This window comes from Onychostoma macrolepis, chromosome 24 (assembly GCF_012432095.1).
Source record: "Onychostoma macrolepis isolate SWU-2019 chromosome 24, ASM1243209v1, whole genome shotgun sequence".
In the NCBI taxonomy this organism is placed as follows: Eukaryota; Metazoa; Chordata; class Actinopteri; order Cypriniformes; family Cyprinidae; genus Onychostoma; species Onychostoma macrolepis.
In genome coordinates, this window is record NC_081178.1 from 16403937 (window position 1) to 16424332 (window position 20396).

Here is a 20396-nt window from a genome sequence, read left to right on the forward strand (position 1 = left end):
GAGCCAATCAAAACAGCGGAAAGTCCCCGGGAGAGTTCGAAGGGGGCGGTCTCGCGTGACGTCCGCTAATTTTTAATGGGAAGTGGGGAGTTTGACGCCACGCCTCTGCGTGAAGAATTTTTTTGTCAGATTTAAGCAAGTTGAATTTCGCTGCTCATAGAGCGCATTTTATCGTTTAGCGGGGCAAGCAGAGGACATGGCCTACCATAATCAGTATAGACCACCTCATTATAACAGCGCGCCGCCGGATCAGAGCTTTTTATGGAATATATTTCAGAGGTGAGTGAAACACGACCACGGATTCCGCATTTGAACGCCTGTCGATTTGACAAGCGCAGCAGGAAAGAGCTTGTTCTTGCAAGTCACGTACAAGTAGATACGAAATGCATTGGGAAACTTTAGTAGAGGATCGTATAGCCCGCAAAAGCAAATGTCTGTAATATTTTGTAGTTACTTCCGCCGTTTTTCGATTGCTTTTCAGCTGATAGCAGACTCTTCTCGTCTGACTTTCATTATTCCGCCATTCAACACAGTTAACGTTACTCATTTTCTATTGCAACTGAGCATTTGAGATGAACTCGAATAACGTTACGCGTTTGCCTAGTTTTTAGCAGTTTCGAATGCCACAATATATTATAAGTGAGCAGAGAGTGAGTTGGTTTGATTTAACTAAGTTGCTCGTCTCTATAGTAATGAATTATGTAATACTGCAGAGGATTGAATCTTAAGGGCCGTTCACACGGGACGCGTTCTTCTTGTTTTCCAGTTGCACTATTTTTTTTTTTTTTACATTGTTGATTTATGTACACATACCTACGACGTATCTGGCCGTGGCGTCGCTATGTTGTCAATGTCTACAAGCGTTACGTTTTTAAGATGCCTTGCCAAGTTAAAAGTAGTTCAACTTTCGTTTTGAACTCAAGAACTCGTTTAAACGCCCCTAATAGCATTACACTGCCGTCAAAACGCAGAAATGGATGCAACTCAAAAAATGTAACCCAGCAACATTGCTGTTATATTCTAATATTTTCAGTATCAAATGATTGTCCCTTGGTCATATGACTCGGGAATGTCTAAAGGTGTTAGTGAGTCACCAGTGTTTATCTGTACATTACATATGAGTCATCTGTGAGTATGTTTATTACTTAAGAGTTTCCATGACAATATTGAAATGCAAGGTGAACTTTGTTGTATTATGGCTGGATTATGATGATTACTTTTAGTGCATATGACATGTAAGTGGTTGCTTACTATTACATTGATTTGTTTTTCAATCTTTTAGAAAACAGAGACCCCCAAATATGATAATCATCCTGAGAGGTACCCCCCATCCTATATGTTAAAGACAGCTCTCTCTCTTTCTATATATATATATATATATATTAAATGTATAAAGACACACAACTTATGCTTAAAAATATGTGTAAAGTATTATTTGAAAAATATTTTGATTCTATTCCATTACATTTTTTACATTTCTATTCAATTCTATAGTAGGCTACTGTTGTATTATATGTATTATTTATTTATTTTCTTATTTACTTATTAATTCAATGTTTGTTTGTTTGTTTGTTTGTTTGTTTTAAAAAAAAAATTTTTTTTTAGTTTGTTAGATTAATTGTATTTTTTAAAATTATTTATTTATTTATATTTACTTTTTTTTAAACTTTTTTTTTTCTAGACATTACCTAGTATTCTCTTGCGGCATTCTGAGGGTCCCTGGACCCCAGTTTGAAACCTCATAAACGTATAGTGGTATGATTGTTGTTCTGCCTGATCGCTGTGATATAATAGGGAATTGAGGGGGAAAAGGCTCTCAACCTGAGAGCCTACAGTTACTGAAACATTGGGAAAACCAAAGGCAGTCACTCTAAACTCCGAGAAGGTTGGGATAAATTTAGACGTAATTTGTGTTTTTTTTTCCCACTTTCCTTTTAGGAAAAAGCGACCCAGATGTTCCTGATCATACTTTCCTTGAATGGAAGTTGTGGTTTAGTCAGTCCAGCTAGTAAATTAGTTCAAAGATTCTCAAACGATGCCTTATCATAATTCACTACATATAGCCTGATTGAAGTTGATGGTTGTTTCAGAATTCCTTGTGTGAATAAGAGTCACGAGTTCAAATATTGCCTGGTTGGGCAGGGTCTTGTTAGATAAACAAGCCAACAAGACATTCCTTTCACAGTTTACTGTGGTTATGGCCCAGACTAGACTCTCTTTCAAGGTTTTAGGTGTCCAAATTATTGAGGAGGCCTCTCTCTAGCCTGTCAATGCTGTTTTTCTATGTTTTTTTCTGCAGCTGCCGAGAAATACAGGGGTTTTGTTGGTGTGCTAAGGCATATTGCTTCATGCTTGTTTTATAATAATGTAGCACAGGATTTTGTAAAACTCAATCCCTTTCTACCATAATCTCTTTATTACAAAACACACCAAATAATACATGTAATTTCCACATGGAACGGCATTCCCTTAAATTCAGCTCAGAGGGCCTGTAATGGAAACGTGTCCTTTTTACGATTTATGGCATATGTGTAATGGAAAAGACACTCCCAACAGCAGAAATAGCCAACTCACTCACTCTGCGTGAGACAAACTTTTCCTCTTTTAAAGTCGTTGCTGACATGTCTTGACTGAAATGAATCATAAAAATATCAGCATGGGGCCGCGCCTTCACAACATCAATGAACCAATGAATGAATATGTGAGGATTTAAAAGAACAAATCATCTGGCTTCCCAAGACACTTTTCTAAAATGCACCATATGTAAACTCAAAGGAAAAGAAAACTGTTTAGATGTAAATGAATGGACCTTTTTCAGTGTTACATTTGAAACACGAGGTCTCTGAATCGTTCTCTATATAAGCTTTTACTTTCAGTTTCATTTGATCAGGCCCACATCCTGAGATTGCTTCTTATTTGTCCCATTACAGTTCTAGACACTGTTATGGTATTTAAGTCAATCACTATAAAACAAGTTTTAAAAAAAAAAACATGAATTACATTATTTTGGCTAGCAAATAATTCATAATTTTTCTGTTTCCTCCAGGGTAGATAAAGACAGGAGCGGGGCAATATCAGACACAGAGCTTCAGCAGGCATTATCAAATGGTATGTTTTATTTTTTTAAATTAATTTTCCTTTTTTCTTACTTTTTTTAGTCACTAATAAACATATTCCAACTGGAGTTGAAAGATAAATGTTCAGCAAAGGCCCTCAAGTATAATTATCGTGTGATGTTTCCACTGAACAACTTTCATTTTGGAATATCAGACTATTAATAAAAGGAACCAGGTTTCCTTACAGCAGAAAAACATGTTTCTTGTACAAACAGTAAGTGTTTTCCTGTAACAGTCATCCTGTCAACACTACTGTTTTGGCAATATGATTTAGCACAATTTACATGTGCCACGCTGATATTTCCATACTAACATATACTCTAATTTTGTTTCACTAAAAATATCATTCCTTTGTTTTTTTTTTATGATGGTGATCTTTAAAGATTGTTCCCCATGTATATAAATATGCTCACAGTATTGTTGCTAAATGAAAAATGCCCACATTGACTATTATTGCTAAATGTTCTTGTTCATGAAATACCAAGCAATAACCAGCATTAATACCATTTTATAGATGACTATTGGAAATTTCAGATAATCTCACTGCGTTTTCCATGTATAGAGTACAAAATATGGCCTGACACTGTTAAACATTACTTTTATTTGTATTTTTTATTTTTTTTTCAACAAATGATCAGTGAAATGAAGTACTTGAAAATGTAAAACAAAATATTATTTTGTTATTTTCCACTAATTTGTTTGCCTTTTATGTAACCCTGTTACCATAATTTTTCTAAATACAGTTTAAATGGAAGTGATTGCTATTTATTTTCATCAAATACGCAAGAATGGGTAATATTTAAATAAAGCAATAGGGACTCGCTAGTTTGGGAACAAATGTTGGTTTGTTGATATTGATAATCACAAATCAAAGAATAATGTTTAAGATTTACTTAAGGGTTATCTTCATGAGTGCAGTCAACAATCAATTTGTGTAAAAACTTGGAATGAGATACACTACCATTCAGGAATTCGGGGTGGATAAGATTTTTAAATGTTTTTTTTTTTTTTTAAAGATGTCTCTTATGTTCACCAAGGCTGCATTTATTTGAGCCATTACTCCAGTATTTAGTGTCACATGATCATTCAGAAATCATTCTTATATGCTGATTTGGTGCTCAAGAAACATTTATTATTATTATGAATATTAAAAACACACATACATTTTTTTCAGTGTTCTTTGATGAAAGACTGCTGACACACTGATCTGACAAAACCCAATGAACATGCGTGTTACCATTTGTCTGTATCTGTCGGTGCAGAGTGAATCGGCCTTAACATTGAAGAATTCACTTTTGATCAATTTAATGTATCCTTGCCGAATTAGAATCGTAATTTCTTTCAATAATAAAAGTCTTAGTCACCTTAACCTTTTGAACAATAGTGTATGTCTCCTCCATGATGTTATTTCTTAAGTCACGATTTTGAGGAATGTTAAGTTTGTTTGTAAAGTGAAAAAATTTAAATAAAATAACTGCTTTAAGGGAGGGTACAGACATTAGAAGTTTTTTAAACTAGCTACTTTTCATGCTAAGCAAACTTTGTTACACTGTAAAAAATTACCGTGATTTTAACGGTAAAAAACTGTGAAAATGCTACAGTAAAAACCTGTTAAATGGTTAACGGTAAGTTCCTGTAAAATATACAGGGAAAAAACATAAATTGACGGTCCCAGAATTCCCTGCGTTGCATTTCAAATTTTGTTTGAATTTGATGTTTTTTCTTTAAAATAACTATGCTGCTTCTCAGTTTTTTCTCATCAGTTATGTTTATTAGGGTTGTATGTTACATCTAATGTTGTTAAATTAATGTTTACTGCATATTTCAGTTTAATGAATGAGTTTAGTGTTAGTGTGAATGACACTGTGCACCTTCTATATATGTTATTATTTAAAAGCTGCCTGTGATGGACTTTGGTTCATCATGTGACTTTCTCATCACCACCTGCATTTGGTGGTTATCAGTGTATTTCAAAGGTACAAAACAGATTTCAGTACTTTAATAGGTTGGTATATCAGTTAATTAAATTACGGTATTTAACTGTAAATTTAAGTTAAAACTGTAAAACCTAAAATGTTGTGACCATATTTTTTACTGTAGAATTCCGGCAACCTCAGCTGCCGTTTTTTTACCGTAAATTTTACAGATTTTTTTTTTTACAGTGTAGGTAACAGTTTATCAAACATGTCTAGTAGTTCTCTAAAAATTAAAGTAATAGGACATCACAGTGTACCTTATACTTATGGAATGTGCCTTATTCAAACACCTCCTCATCCTTTTCTGCTTCATGAGCATATGGCTTTGCTGCCAAAGTGGGTCGGAGTTCTTCCACTCCTGCCAGAAGCTGTTATCTGCTCCGAGCAGTAAGGTTGATGTAGTGCTCGTCTCAATGAGGTGCAGAATTAGCAGGAAACTCTGTTATCATTCTTGAGAGCAGGCTGTGTGAGTTTAAGCCGAATGGTTCAATGATCCCAATGCATGTTCCTGTCAGCACTGCAGCAGTGCAATGCTGTGTTATAGCACACAGACCATTATCACTCTCAGCAGCACTGCATTGTGAAGTATAGAACTGCATAAAGTTGTAACCCTGTGATATTCTGAAGATATTAGTATTGTAGAGGTTTGAAAACAGATATTGCATGTTATGTAGTATATGACTGGTGCCGTTCTGTTCTTAGATTAGTGGTTCAGTGGTCAGGTCAAGCACTGCTGAAGTCCAATACTCTGTTCTGAGTCACTGAATGCACCTCAGGGACACAGCAGTTGCCCTAGGCATCTGACCTCGACACTAATGTGCTCAATATGTCTCTATATGTCTGCATTATCGTTCAATAATTTTCAACCTTATATCTCCATATTAATGTATTTGTTCTGAAATAGCTGAATTATTTTTTTCAAAGAAACCATCATTTTGATCAAACAGATTCAAGTAGATTCAAAAACTAAAACACAGTAAAAATCTTTAAATAATCAAGGCATTTCTTCCACACGTAATATGGCTTCAGAATAATTTGCTTATGTATACACCAATGTAGTACATAAATATTGCTGTTTTTTAATACATGAAAAACCATTGCAAAGACTTCTGGGAATATATTTTCAGTGACAACGTAATCAATTTCTTGAATCAGATTTTTGCTTTGATGAATTGCAACAGACAGTTTAAACTGATACATGTAAATGATTTGAATTTACCAAGCTGAATCAAAGATGCTTTGAAAATATGTGTTTAAGCTCTTATACTTGAAAACTGTATCTGCAGAGCAGGATGACAGATGCTGATATACATAATAAGCAACTACGTGATGACGAAACGAAACATGAATTGATAAATAAGTTGATGCTTGTTTTATGCAGTATTTACTCAAATATTTACTAATTAAAATATAGAAGTTTTATTATCCTATTAAATTTTGTATTGTTATTTTTATGTTTTATTATCTATTGACAACAGTGACCATATATTATGAAAATTACATAATCACTATCATTATGTTTAACTAACACTTCTGTTAATTCTCCAAGTTGGCACTGTTACTGAAAACCTTTTTTCTTTGTTCTCTCTCTCTTGCTCTCTCTCTCTCTCTCTTCCTCTAATTATTGTTGTTCAGGGTGTCTGATTTTATTTGATTGTCTTACAGTAAAAGTGCTCTCTTCTCAGCTCTGTCGTTTGGCTGGCTCAACATATTTATGCACTCTTGATTTTCTCCTATGCTGCTCTAGGCGTTTGCTGGAGTAATGCTGTTCACATAGATTTATATCAGAGGTCATTGCTGTAAGTGAAGCAGTGGCAGTGGGCAGCTTTGATTTACTATGTCACAACCGTTCAATTCACTGACTCCAGCCATGTTGCATTCATAATTTCACTCCTGTGACCAGGGAATAATGAATTTTACTCAAAAAGCATAAATGGTAATGAAAGCATTCAAACTCGCTGTCGGGGCTGGGAAAGGTTATGCATGTTTAGTCTTGGTTGACTCTGTTTTATTGGAATACACAATGAATTTCTCTCAGATGTGGACTGCTGCCTGTTTTAGGGTAGTTTGCACTGCAGGGTTGCTTGTGGTGTTAAAGGCATCAGAGTTCAGATTGTTAAAAATGTTAAACTTTTGCATAGAATCAGGCTTGAATAGGGTGTTTTGACCATACTAGTCCTAAATTAAGACTTATCAGTGGTCACCTAAAAAAGACAGTTGGCTGTTACTTTAATGCAACTTTACATGGTTTAAACTGAATTGTAAAAATTATAGTCTGACTGATGTAAGCAATATTAATGATTCAAATCAAACTGTGATTCTAACAACTAACAATTTTGACCTTGGAGAAAAATTTATCATCTGAAGGTTATATGTGACCCTGGACCACAAAACCAGTCTTAAGTTGCTGGGATATATTTGTAGCAATAGCCAAAAATACATTGTATTGGTCAAAATTATCGATTTTTCTTTTATGCCAAAAATCATTAGGATATTAAGTAAAGATCATGTTCCATGAAGATATTTTGTAAATTTCTTACCGTAAATATATCAAAACTTCATTTTTGATTAGTAATATGCATTGCTAAGAACTTGATTTGGACAACTTTAAAGGTGATTTTCACAATATTTTGATTTTTTTTGCACTCTCAGATTCCAGATTTTCAAATAGTTGTAACTCTTTAAATTGACACTTAAGCTTTTGTGGTCCAGGGTCACATATTGGAACACTCTTAAAAATAAAGGTGCTTAAAAGGTTCTTCACAGCGATGCCATAGAAGAACCTTTCAGTCAAAGGTTCTTTAAAGAACCATCTCTTTCTTACCTTTTTATAATCTGTATAACCTTCTTTCGCCACAAAGAACCTTTTGTGAAACAGAAAAGTTCTTGAGATGTTAAAGGTTCTTTATGGAACCATTTAGACAAAAAAAGTTTCTTCTATGGCATCGTGAAGCACCTTTATTTTTAAGAGTGAACCCTGAAGTTTATTCTTTTTCAGATCTCCATGTGGTGACACAGTGACATTTAGGGGAAAAAATTCCTCACATTAGGCTGCCAAAATGAAAATATAAAAACAATATGCCTTGCCCTTTTAATTTCATGAAGAGATGGAAACTGTTATGACAGAAATGAATCTCCTATGTTCAGCAAGACTTTATTTAATTTAGAATAAAAATTACAGTAAAAACTGTAATATTGTGAAATATTGTTATAATTTAAAATAACGGTTTTCTATTGGAATATATTTTAAAATGTAATTTGTTTATTTCAGTGATGGACAAGCTGAATTTTCAGCAGCCATTACTCCAGTCTTCATTGTCTCATGATCCTTCAGAAATCATTCTAATATGCTGATTTGCTGCTCAAGAAACATTTCTTGTTATTATAAATGTTGAAAACAGTTGTCCTGATTAAAACTGTGAAAACTGATCGTTTTTTTTTTTAAGAACTCTTTGATAAATAGGAAGTTCAAAAGAACATTATAAATGTCACAAATATCACATAAATGTCACTTTTGATCGATCTAATGCGCCCTCGCTGAATGAAAGTATTCATTTCTTTAAAAAAAGTTACTTATTATACAAAATACAGTCTTTACATCCAGTATTTATTTTATTTTTTTTGTATAATTCACTCACTGCTTGCAGGTGTAGCAAAAAATTTGGATTTAGTATATCTTTTTCAAGCTTAGTCTCATAACACAAAATGCTGTTTTATCAGCTGTGTTTGACTCTCGAAGATTATATAAAAAGAAGTCCTTGTGTTAACATATGCAGTGTTGTTGTATGCGGCAGACTGCTGTGTACTTGTCTAGTGGAGTGATGTGAATGTTGCCATTTTTCCATGATTCCTCCCGGAGTAGGCAGTGCCGTGACTGGAGCCAGTGTGCAGCACATAGGGGCGTCTTTGTGCCTGAATTCAGACCCGCCTCCTCTCCGGTCCTTGCCACTAGCAGCCATTCTCTCTCTGAGATGGCACCACGCTGTTCACACTATTTCCAATAGCCTACCTAATATGGTCAGGGTGACCTTGGTGGTCTTGTTTGACAGGAACACACTCCTTTTTAAAAAACATTACAAACGTTATTTTTTCCATTCTGTGCTTCCTGTTTCCTGCTCTGTTTACAACTATCCCTGTCCCACCAACTAGAGGAGTATCGTTATTATTCTCTGATTGCCTGATTGTTCATCACCAGTGCAAGTCCTTCCTCTCTCTCATAGCGGCTCCGTGAGTGTGTGTCAGGCCGTGACTCAGCATCGCCAAGAAGAATGGCTTTATTTCACAGCTGTACGTTTCAGTCCTGTGTCTTCTGGTGTTGTTTCCCCCAGCGCGCCCACTGTGTGTTGTAGGTGTGCTAAGATAAGCGAGCTGAAACAAATGATAGTGTTATTTCAGCCAAAGCAGAAAGGGAGGGTTCACTGAGCTGGAATAAGAGAATGACCTATATAGACTATAAAGTGTGTTCCTCAAGGTCAGTGAAGGGTGTCTATTGAAGCGTACCTGAAATGTCTTTCTTACTACCTTATGTTATGACCAAAATGCCACTCCTTAGTGATTCTATCAGGGGAGACTGCAAGTAAACAGAGGAACATGTTACTAAGAGGGAAAAATAGAAACTATACAGCTGTGTTGTTACCTCTGGCTATGTTAAAAATGATATGAAATTTAAACCGACTCTATTGAATCAGTTTTCCTGGTTTTACTGTGTATGATTACTCAATGTATATTATTCTTAAGAGTTCAAATGTCATGTGCTTTCAAAAGGCGCAGAACCTTTTGGTAACACTTGTTCCTTGATACACTTGTTACATGTATCTACAATAGTAATAACAATAATTATGCATAATTACAAGTAACTAACGCCAAACTGAACTCTAGCTTTAAACCATAGTAAGTACATGTTGTTAATTAATATTACTTTGCATTGTACACATTTCGTGTACTTAATATAGTAATAAATGTAACCCTAAGCCTACTAACCCAACTAAATATAGTAAGTGCATGTTGTGAATTATTACTTAAATGTATAAATGCACTGTAATATCTTAAATAAAGTGTAACTCTAAATTCTTATTTGTGCAACATAGACCCATTAAAGTTTGACCAGTGTTTTTTGTCTGCTGATGTAACCACTATTATATTACACTATAACAATCATTCATTCATATAGAATATATTATATAATTAATATATATAAATTATATAAAAAATATATTGTAAATTAATAAAACAGTTTATATTACCTAAAAATAAGCAATCCAAATCTCCATTGGCAGCTGACGTCAAAGACGTCACACAGCGGAAAAAGTCAGTTTTATCAGCCTTCCAAAAAATAATCAAGCACTGGCATTTCTGCTCTTCATTATTTCATTGAAAATTCTATTTCGCTTATATATGTCACACTGCAGAAATTAAATGCTTTGTGGATATCATTTCATGTTGTGTTTTACCTGGAAGGTGACATAAATGTATTAACATTTTGCTTGCAGGAGTGATGGCATATGGAGTCAAGCTTCTGCTTGTTGTTTTAATAATTTAGTTTTATATGGAATCTGATTGTTATCTGTTTTTGTTTCATCCCCAGGTACATGGACGCCTTTCAACCCTGTGACTGTCAGATCAATTATATGTGAGTATTGTTATTTTTTTGCATTCACAAAAACATAGACATGCTGTGTCTTTTTCTCTTTTGTCCCATAATCCTCTGTTTGTTTGTGAGCTCCATGACAACCTGCAATGTTTCCTATTAGCACACTTAGCAAAGAAAGGTTCAGTTGTTTCAGCTCAAACTGGAAAAATGTAGCTGTCATCTGCCTTGAAAGTAGCTCAGAAAGTGGAAGGTTTTTGTATTAAACAACAGAAATCAGCAGGGCTTTTCTTGAGAAAGTTAGTCAATAATAATTGACTGCGTGTAATGATTCCTAACTCCAGAATAAAGTAAATGATCACTTTCGGCTCATTTCAAGTGGATTGACATGACCACAGTAACAGTTCAATTGTGATCTTTCTTGAATACATTTTCACAATATTTTGACCATCTCAAACAGTTTTTGGGATTTTCAAATTGAGGGCAATTCTTTTTTTTTCAGCTATGTTTGATCGGGAGAACAAAGGCGGAGTTAACTTCAATGAATTTGCCGGCGTTTGGAAGTACATCACAGACTGGCAGAACATCTTCCGCACCTACGACAGGGACAACTCAGGGTTTATCGACAAGAACGAGCTCAAACAGGCTCTCACCGGCTTTGGTGAGTTTGTAATGCTTGCTTATTGACTGCTATAAATGGAAAGCTGGAGGTGATAGATGCATTTGGTGAGGTGTTTAAAGAAAATCCTGTAGGAATGAGAGGCAGGGGCACTGATGCGCAAAACCAATAAGAGGAAGGACAAATAAACTGATGGAACCACTGATGGAAAATTATTAATGTCACCCTTGAGGAAAACACTGAACTTCAAACGCTTCTCTCTTCGCACAGGTTATCGACTTTCAGATCAGTTCTACAACACACTGATAGAGAAATTTGACCGTCAGAAGAGGGGCCAAGTGGCTTTTGATGACTTCATTCAGTGCTGTATTGTACTACAGGTAATGATCTGTGTTATATGCAACATTTGCAGTTTCTTTAGAGAGACATTTCACCCAGAAATTGGTCGGTATTTATGGGGTTGTTCCAATCCCACGATTTTCTTTCTTCTGTGGAACACAAAAGGAGAATTTTCGAAGAATGTCCTGGCCACTCTTTTTAATATAATGAAAGTAAATACTGGTCGGAAATTGGACATGAATGGGCTCACTGATCGTGTTTACAACTGGGAGATTTGGAGATAAATTTGATACCCGAGTTGGACGAGCCATAAGCTTTAAATATGATGGAGGAGAGAAAGCAGTAGTACTGTAAAGTTTTATTAATTTTTCTCACAACATCTGCATTGCTTTCTTCTGTCATTACAGTCATGTATATTGACGAATAGAAATAACCATTTAAAGGGCACTAAGCGATTTTTTTCCAAACGATGTTGATATTTGAAAGCACCAAAACAAACACGCCCATACCCCAACAGGACCTTGCCCCTATTTTGATATCTCCGCCCCACATGTACGTACACAACCCTGGAATAACGACGATCATGGAAACAAGCGAAGATGACACACAAGCATATTCAAACAAAAGCCAACACAGATAAATCGTGTGAAACTAAACAAAATCAGCGTTAGTCACCTATCAAAAAGAAAAAAAACAACACAACCTCGGAGTCCGATTCCAGGCCTTCCTGCTCCTTGAGTTCTCTCCACCGCTGGCAAGCTGCTCCGAAATTTGATCATAACCCTTCTTTTTAATGTTTTGTTTGTCTGATATTTTCCTCTTTTTTTTTTTTTTTTATCTGCCATCTCTCTATCTATAGTCGAACTGTTAATATCCTTCCTGTGCACTCAAACTGAGACACGCCCCTTACTGCTGATTGGTTACAAGTGTGTTTTGGGACTCGGTCTGACACTGTGGTCAAAAGCGTTTTTCAAATATTGCTTAGTGCACCTTTAATGCATATTGTATGCATTTATTTGACATAAATTTAGGAATCGTCAGCCAGCTGAATATCTAGATAGCGATGGGAATGTTTATATGGCCACAAATATATGGTATGCTACATTATATTTAAAACCTGTTGGATATTGGCTAAGTATCTTCTAATATACACCTTTTGGCTTTAATAAAATGTCCCCTGGAAACAGGCAAGAATGAATAGGCTGTCCACCATGATTTCTGTTCTTACCGACAACAAAACATTTGAACATGACTCATTACAATGATAATTACAACTTCAGAAGTAGGAAGTTTCCGATAGCAGAAAAAGGCATGCTTTAGCGATTACACATGATCTTAACATGCATTTTAAATGCATCTCTTGTGACCACTTGTGTTTGGATTTCATCTAGACCCAGGGGTCTCCAACCTTGCTCCTGGAGAGCTACCATCCAGCAGATTTCAGCTCAAGTTAATTGAGCTGAAGGCAAAGATTTTCAGTAAAGAAACCTGTTCCTAATATAAAGCTATCATTGCACTTCAGAAGATTTGTAATATATTGCTCTTGACTCACATAGACCATTTTTATTTATACTTTCATGGTGTTTTTATGTCTTTTTTGAAGTTTAAAATCTTGAGTTCCCATTCATTGTCATTAAATGTAAAAGCGTGACCTGAACAGTGTTGAACTGAAGAACAAGAGTCTATGGGTTTGGAAGGGTTCATCATTATGAAGTGATTTACAGCCAATACTGATTGTGTGTATTTTGATTTGAACAGAGGTTAACTGACGTGTTCCGGCGGTATGACACAGATCAGGACGGATGGATTCAGGTGTCATACGAGCAGTATCTCTCAATGGTCTTCAACGTGGTATAGCACAACACAAGCACGCCTGCACTCTCCTGTGCCAAACACCAAATGTCCCTCCCACGCGGTCTGTAGCAGAGACTAGTCAACACTACCCTCTACAGGACGACAAGGGGACAGGATCTTCACAAATCTTCATTCTGTCTGTTTGTCTGTTAGTAGTCATATCATATTTCTTTATGACCTTAACCATTATTATTGAAAGAATTATGGAATTTCACTCTCTCTCTGTGTTTAAGGAATGTCGACATTGTGAAAATCATATTACGAGTCGGTTGCATGCTTTCTGATAAACCTCCTTAATGTCAAAGCATGAACTAATGTTTCTTTTTTTGGCTGAATTCATGTTTACAATGAAATACTGTGAGAGCAGGTTGTGTTTCGCCATAAGATCCTTTTATTTGGATTGACTGTCAGCTCTTCCATATATTTGTAAAGAATTATATTTTTAATCTGCACAACGTAATTCAATCTTTTATTTAGGAAGGAGGTACATATGCTTTTGTATGCCTTTTTCATGCATGATGCCTTACAACTGTTAAAATAAAAAAAGATAACTGTTTTATTAAAAACTGGAACATTTCAAAATGAGTCTTTAATTTGTATTTGCATCTTTTAAGGAATGCTTTTTATTATTTATTTATTATTTTATAAAGGCCAGGGACACCTACCAATAACTTAACAGCAAACATAAGATAAATGAGTGCCATTACTGATAAATGAGTGGCATTACTAAAATATAAATGTGGTCAACAAATATATTTTAAAGGTTGGATTGAATGTTTATGCAAACATTATATCTGTCTTTATATATAGCAAAATTCTACCCCCTAGTGTGTGATTTTGTGTAATACATGATTGGGCATGTTAAATACAGTACATATCTGCCTATAGCAATGCATTTAAAAATGAAAAAGTGAGTTTTTTTTTTAATATTTCAACAATAATGGTTTAAGTTTGTGAGAAAAGCATTTTGATAATTTGCAAAATGTAAAATATATCACCAGGATTTATTTTACTTTAGAACTACTACTAAATATTTTGAATAAGATTCAATAATAGTCCATCAAGAAGCTGGTTAGACTGAAATTTTTTAAGAGAAAATTAAGGATTACACATATATCTTTGAATAAAGCATTATTATAGTTTTTACATTCTACGCAAGTACAAACACAAATCACATGACTTTTGCTGAATCATGTTTCTTTTCTGGTTATGACCTAGAACAAAAATGGTATGAGATATGATCATTTTCAAATATAAGATTTTTTTCATTGTAATCAAGAGGGAAACTGATATGCATATTCTTCAACTTCGGTCATACTCTGATTACGGTTAAATGCACATCTGTATGAATAAAGGATGTACATTTTTAAGTGTGAGTAATAGGATGTTGTATATGGTTTGAGTATTAGGATGTTTCTCACATTTGCAAAATGAGAAGTACAAGCAGACAAAAAAAAAAAAAAATAGCTTACTGTGAGGCACTTGCAATAATGTAAATGTTAAAATATAAAGTGTTTCAATAGTATATAGCCATAACCCTCGCTGTTTTTATTTTAGTTCTAGATTACCAGCATCTGAAAGTATACTAGATATAAATAAAAACGAAATGCAGAGACATCCAACTCGTTTGATGACAAGTATTTGTTTGAGGACTAAACATCTGTAGAAATCTCTCTCTCTCCAATAACATCAGTTGAGAAAATGTGAACAATGAAGTTAATTTTAGGTTGTTTATATTTAGCCTGAAAATTGAAGTGTTTTAAAAATCTAAAAAGGAGGAAAATGTTTCCTGACTTGTTACTCCAAAATACTCTAAGTGGCTTAATAGTATTCAGATGAGAGATGCCCAACTTTCATCAAACCATTCTTGGTTTGTGAAATCAGAGAATGGGCAGCAGGCCGTGCATATGAAACCTCCAACACTATATTGGCTAGTGTTTCAGTTTCATTGTCCAACCCCTGTATATAACCAGAATAATTATATCCCAGTATAATGAACTATGTATCCCAGTGACATATGGATTGTTTTAAAGGAATAGAATGTGGGTAACCAAACAGTTGCTGCTCCCCATTGACTTCCATTGTATTAAAAATAATGATACTATAAGTCAGTGGGGACCAAAAACTGTTTGGTTATCAATATTCTTCAAAATATCTTGAAGAATTTTTTGAAATTCATACAGGTTTGTTAGTAATCCAAACACAAGAATAAAAGAGAAAAAAATACTAACAAAAGAAACTATTCAAAATACAATTCAATACTTGACAAAAATGGGATACACAGTTGGCTACTGGTCCAACAAACACCCTTCTTTTTTTCTCCTCCTTCATTTTTCAAACTGACCAATCGTAACACCTCATCAGTTACTAACGGTAGCCTACATTCTACACTTTACAGAGGATTTATTACCTTACAGACAATACCTTGATAATCATCACCTCTAACAAATTGTATTATTACCTTGAAAAACATCAAACATATAAACATTCATGAAATTTAGGCCTAAACATCCTTAATGGGCCAACTCCTCCCCTTCAGGGTAACATATAGTCGGCTTCCTGTTTGCGGGCCCCTCCTACTAGGCAGCTCCAGGAAGACAAAAGACATAAACATTAGTATACAAACATTGTTTGTCCAACTTCACCCTGAATATTTCACTCTGATAACAGTCACCATGGAATGTGCACCTTTCATGTGACTGCCACTTGAGGAAACTAACAAAATAAAGATCTTACAAAACAGTTTGGTTTGGGTTTTTCTTTGAGTTGAAACATAAGTGCTACATCACATTTCCATGTCTGAACAAGTACCCCAAGTACCTCACGTCCGTCTGAACCCATGATTGTGTTGATTGTGAGCCCAGCTTCCTGAAGCCTCTTCAGAATGTCAGCAAGATGCTGCAGATGTTCTTGCCACGATCCACTGTATATCACCACATCGTCAAGGTAAGCAGCTGCATACTGCTCACATCCTGCCAGTACACGATCCATCAATCTTTGGAACGTGGCCGGTGCTCCATGTAAACCAAAGGGCATACCTGTATATAGATATAACCCAGTGGGAGATCGTTCTAGCATCTTCTCCGGGACTCGGTAGGGTTTCTGCCGAATAGGAGTGGTGTCTTTCAAGATGATGTTGTGTGTAAGGATCTCGGTACGGCAAGGTCTTTCCTGGAAAAAGAGAGGAGAAAGATTGGACTACCTCAGTTAGTTGCTATTGTTGATGATTGTTCAAATGTGAGAGGCCTCCAGGAGCCTCCTGTGGTGATCGAACTGGCTCCATATCAGTTTCGTCCTCTTCCTCCTCTACTGCTCTCACCATCATCACTTGGTCTTTGAGATCTTGAAGACCTTCGAGATCAGATGCCCTCTCCTTGAATTCCCTCAAGAAATTAACATGTAGGACTTGTTTAGGCTGCTTTCTTTCGGGACATAAAATTGAATAGTATACTGAGCCCAGTTTTCGGGTAACAACACACAGACCCTTGCGCTTGGCCAACAATTTACTTGTACCTGATGATAGCAGTACCAGAACTTTCTGTCCAGGTTTCAAGTCCCTTTCCTGGGCATGTGTGTCGTACCATACTTTTTGTCTTTGCTGAACAGCAAATAGATTTTCTTTGACAGATTCCTAAAGTTCTCCAACTTGTCCCTCATCTGTAAGACATTAGAGGCAATACTGCACTGTGCTGGTTTCTCTGCTGTCCATCCCTCTTTGAGCACGGCCAATGGGGCCACGAACTTGCCTGCCAAACAAAAGCTCAAAAGGAGAGAAACCAGTTGAGCATTGAGGGACCTCTCTATAGGCAAAGAGGAGAAAAGGAAGCCATTTATCCCAATCTCAGACTCTACAACAATATTCTTAAGCATGTTTTTCAATGTACCATTAAAGCGTTCTACAAGGCCATCTGTTTGAGGGTGAAATGGCGTGGTTCTGATTCCCTTAATGCCTAGTTTCTTGTACAATAGCTTCATCAGTTTAGCCATAAAATTTGTTCCCTGATCTGTAATAATTTCAGAGGGGACACCAACTCATAGTCACAGATTACCAGTTCAAATCGGTGACCCAAACTACTCTTCACCAAAGGGCCTATTATATCCATCCCTATACGTTCAAATGCAGTTCCAATTATAGGCAAAGGTTGCAGATAACTTCTGTCTGATTTACAAACAGGTGCTACCATTTGACATTCAGAACAAGTTTTACAGTATTCTTGCACATCTTGATACATTTTTGGCCAATCAAATCTTTGACTGATTCGTTCGTATGTTTTCTGTTGGCCTAAATCTACTGACCAAGGGATGGCGTGACCCATATGTAAAATCATCTGATGCAGTGCTTTGGGTACTACCAGTCTAGGATTCTCGGTATCAGCCAGGTACAAAAGGTTGTTCTTTTAAAATCTACCGGTCCTCGCAAAATTTTGGTACACCCACAGACTTGCCATCTACCTCACACAGCTTTTGGAACAGGGGCTGTAAAGTAACATCTGCTTTTTGCAACTCCCCAAAATGATCAGGAACTTGCCAAAGGGAGTTCATCAGTTCCGACTCAGGGTCAGGGAGATTGGGTAAGCTGTCTTGTGCCTTATCTTTCCCCCTATGCTTTTCTTGTCGTCTCTGTCTTTGACTTTTTTTATCTTTCCCCACAGTAGCAAACAAATCAGCATCAGCATTAGGAAGGGGTTGTAACCCTTTAGTCTGGGAACGTGTAACTACTGCACACAATTTGGATGTTAAACCCACCAAATCAGTTAAACAAGGAAAATCTTCCCCGATCACTACGTCATATGCTAACTTCACAACTACGCCCACCCTTAACAGGTATGTCTGTTCGTCAATCACCATAGAGACATCAGCAGTTGGATAGATTTGTTCATCCCCATGTACGCATCCTAAACATACAGTATCACCATAATTCAGCATTTCACAATTCAACAAATCAGATTTCACCAGAGTTTGGGTACTACCTGTATCAACCAGAGCCTGAGCAGGTTGACCATTAACAATTACCGTTATAAGTTTCTCTGTAGGTTTTGATGGTACACCAAAATCCTCAGTCCTGGGAACATAACACATGTTAGTCACTTTGGGTTTTCTTAATGGACAAAGAGAGGCCTTATGTCAAGGTTGTTGACAATAAAAACAGATCAGGGTTGCATTAGAATGTTTACCAGACACAGTCACAGTCTTATCAATAGATTCCTCAACTTTACCCTTCCCCACAATACCTTTGTTGGTTCTTAAATAAAGATCTTACAAAACAGTTTGGTTTGGGTTTTTCTTTGAGTTGAAACGTGAGTGCTATATCACATATTGATCTTGTCCTGAGTGTTTTAAATTTGGTTGGTAAGGGACACATGTAGAAGCATGGGTCTTACAAATTTTCTCTGCTGACTTTTCTTTTATGTTGTTAAAATTAAAGTTTACATATGATTATGTTAAGTTTTTGCTATTCATCCACAGTTTTGGAATTCATCCACATTATTACACTCTGATTCTGTTTCATCTTTAACATTACTTTTGGGCTATAAAATTGTGCATTTCAATATAATTTACAAATTAAATTAAGTTAAAAAGCAAAATTCTATAGTTAATCTCTCTAATATTAAAATACAGCAAAAAACAACAACAAAAAACAAAACAAAAAAATCCACAAGATATTTACAGAGCTACACTGGAGGAAACATTCTCCACATTACTGAACACGCTCATAGTTTTCCAATAAATTACTATGTATTTTACCCAAATTGTTAATTTCAGTGTTTGCTGTTTTTTCTTTTTAGTAAACAAGCCTGCAAAGTGCAAACTCACCAATGCAACTTTGTTTATTCATGAAGCTCAGAATCTTTCATATACAACTTCTACAGTGATTTGTTGTTTTGAACTTGAGCTTGCAGGTACATAATCACTTTTTTTTTTTTTTTTTGACTCATTATAAAGAACATTTTAATAATCAGAAGAAACTTCATTGGTCATTCCACTATAAAGAACCTTTTGTGCAGGTATGTTTTTAGGTATGTTTTGAAGAATGGCTGCTGGTCTGAGCTGGTTTAAACAGGTCCTTAGCTGGTCATGTGCTGGTCCTAAGCAGCTCCTGCTCAGGACCAGCTTAGGACCAGCACATGACCAGCACTTGACCAGCTTAAACCAGCTCATGACCAGCTAAAGACCAGCTTAAACCAACTCAAACCAGCAGCCATTTTTCAAAACATACCTAACCAGCATATGCTGTTTTTTTCAACAGGGGTGTGATGACAAAGGGAAAGTGTACAGTCTGCACTGGATGGGGTGATGAAAAAATGGAAGAAACGCATTTGTCCGTGTTTCACTCCATCTCGCGCTCGTGGAAAGCGCTCGAGAAACAGTATCCCTTACGCTTTCAACTCGTTTTTTTTTTTTTTTGTCTCGAGCCTTGGTCAAGATACTGTACGACATTCACGTTACATGATTTGACTGATTTCTAAGTTGAGAGCGTGACAGCGCACCGCATTAAAATAAATAATCATTCATGTTTTCGTGACCGCTGGCCAAATTCAAAAACGAAACTAAAATTAAAACATCTTTGAGAACAAGGTGGCCCCCTGGTGTTTCGGGGGCCCTACGCAGCTTGCGTATTCTGCGTATAGGGATAGGGAGGATCGGCTCTGGAGAAATGAATAAAGATGGCATTAAAATCTACATCCATATCCTATTTAGGACATTTGGACTTCATGACTGAGAAAGCAAAAGAATCTGGGAAACAAAAAGAGTTCAGAATCCTGAATCATTTTCTTATCCTTTACATTCACTTTACAATACATCTTGACATAACTGCTGGATTAAATATCAAGTTTCTGGAAAGTTTAATAATCTTCCTGAGAATATAAATTTCAGGTATGCGATATGTTTATGCACTTGTAAAT

General features: G+C 35.8%; 2 protein-coding genes across 4 annotated transcripts; one reads left to right on the forward strand and one right to left on the reverse strand.

Moving 5' to 3' along the window:
- The first annotated feature begins 94 nt into the window (after positions 1–94).
- On the forward strand, positions 95–14076 carry pdcd6 (programmed cell death 6). Of its 2 annotated transcripts, XM_058764868.1 has the most exons (6): positions 95–279; positions 3047–3108; positions 10677–10721; positions 11182–11340; positions 11569–11678; positions 13396–14076. In XM_058764868.1, exons 1-6 carry the CDS (start codon positions 197–199, stop codon positions 13492–13494), a joined length of 558 nt encoding a protein of 185 aa, XP_058620851.1. In that variant the 5' UTR covers positions 95–196; the 3' UTR covers positions 13495–14076. The 2 variants fall into 2 exon arrangements, with proteins under 2 accessions (XP_058620851.1, XP_058620852.1); XM_058764869.1 differs by lacking the exon at positions 3047–3108 and having other exon boundaries at positions 152–279.
- Positions 14077–15935: 1859 nt separating this feature from the next.
- On the reverse strand, positions 15936–20016 carry LOC131532954 (uncharacterized). Of its 2 annotated transcripts, XM_058764867.1 has the most exons (5): positions 19766–20016; positions 18505–18553; positions 16530–16662; positions 16312–16463; positions 15949–16078 (listed from the first exon to the last, which is right to left on the reverse strand). In XM_058764867.1, exons 1-5 carry the CDS (start codon positions 19927–19929, stop codon positions 15995–15997), a joined length of 582 nt encoding a protein of 193 aa, XP_058620850.1. In that variant the 5' UTR covers positions 19930–20016; the 3' UTR covers positions 15949–15994. The 2 variants fall into 2 exon arrangements, with proteins under 2 accessions (XP_058620849.1, XP_058620850.1); XM_058764866.1 differs by having other exon boundaries at positions 15936–16463.
- Between the last annotated feature and the right edge of the window lie 380 nt (positions 20017–20396).

Bases quoted from the DNA above. Each gene is read 5' to 3' on its own strand.
- pdcd6 (XM_058764868.1), top strand. From the start codon at position 197: ATGGCCTACCATAATCAGTATAGACCACCTCATTATAACAGCGCGCCG. The intron at 280-3,046 runs GTGAGTGAAACA...TGTTTCCTCCAG, and splicing joins TTATGGAATATATTTCAGAG to GGTAGATAAAGACAGGAGCG. The intron at 11,679-13,395 runs GTAATGATCTGT...TGATTTGAACAG, and splicing joins AGTGCTGTATTGTACTACAG to AGGTTAACTGACGTGTTCCG.
- LOC131532954 (XM_058764866.1), bottom strand. From the start codon at position 19,929: ATGTCGTACAGTATCTTGACCAAGGCTCGAGACAAAAAAAAAAAAAAA. The intron at 18,554-19,765 runs GTACACTTTCCC...TTATGTTCCCAG, and splicing joins CACCCCATCCAGTGCAGACT to GACTGAGGATTTTGGTGTAC. The intron at 16,663-18,504 runs GTAATTGTTAAT...CTCTTTTTCCAG, and splicing joins CTACAGAGAAACTTATAACG to GAAAGACCTTGCCGTACCGA.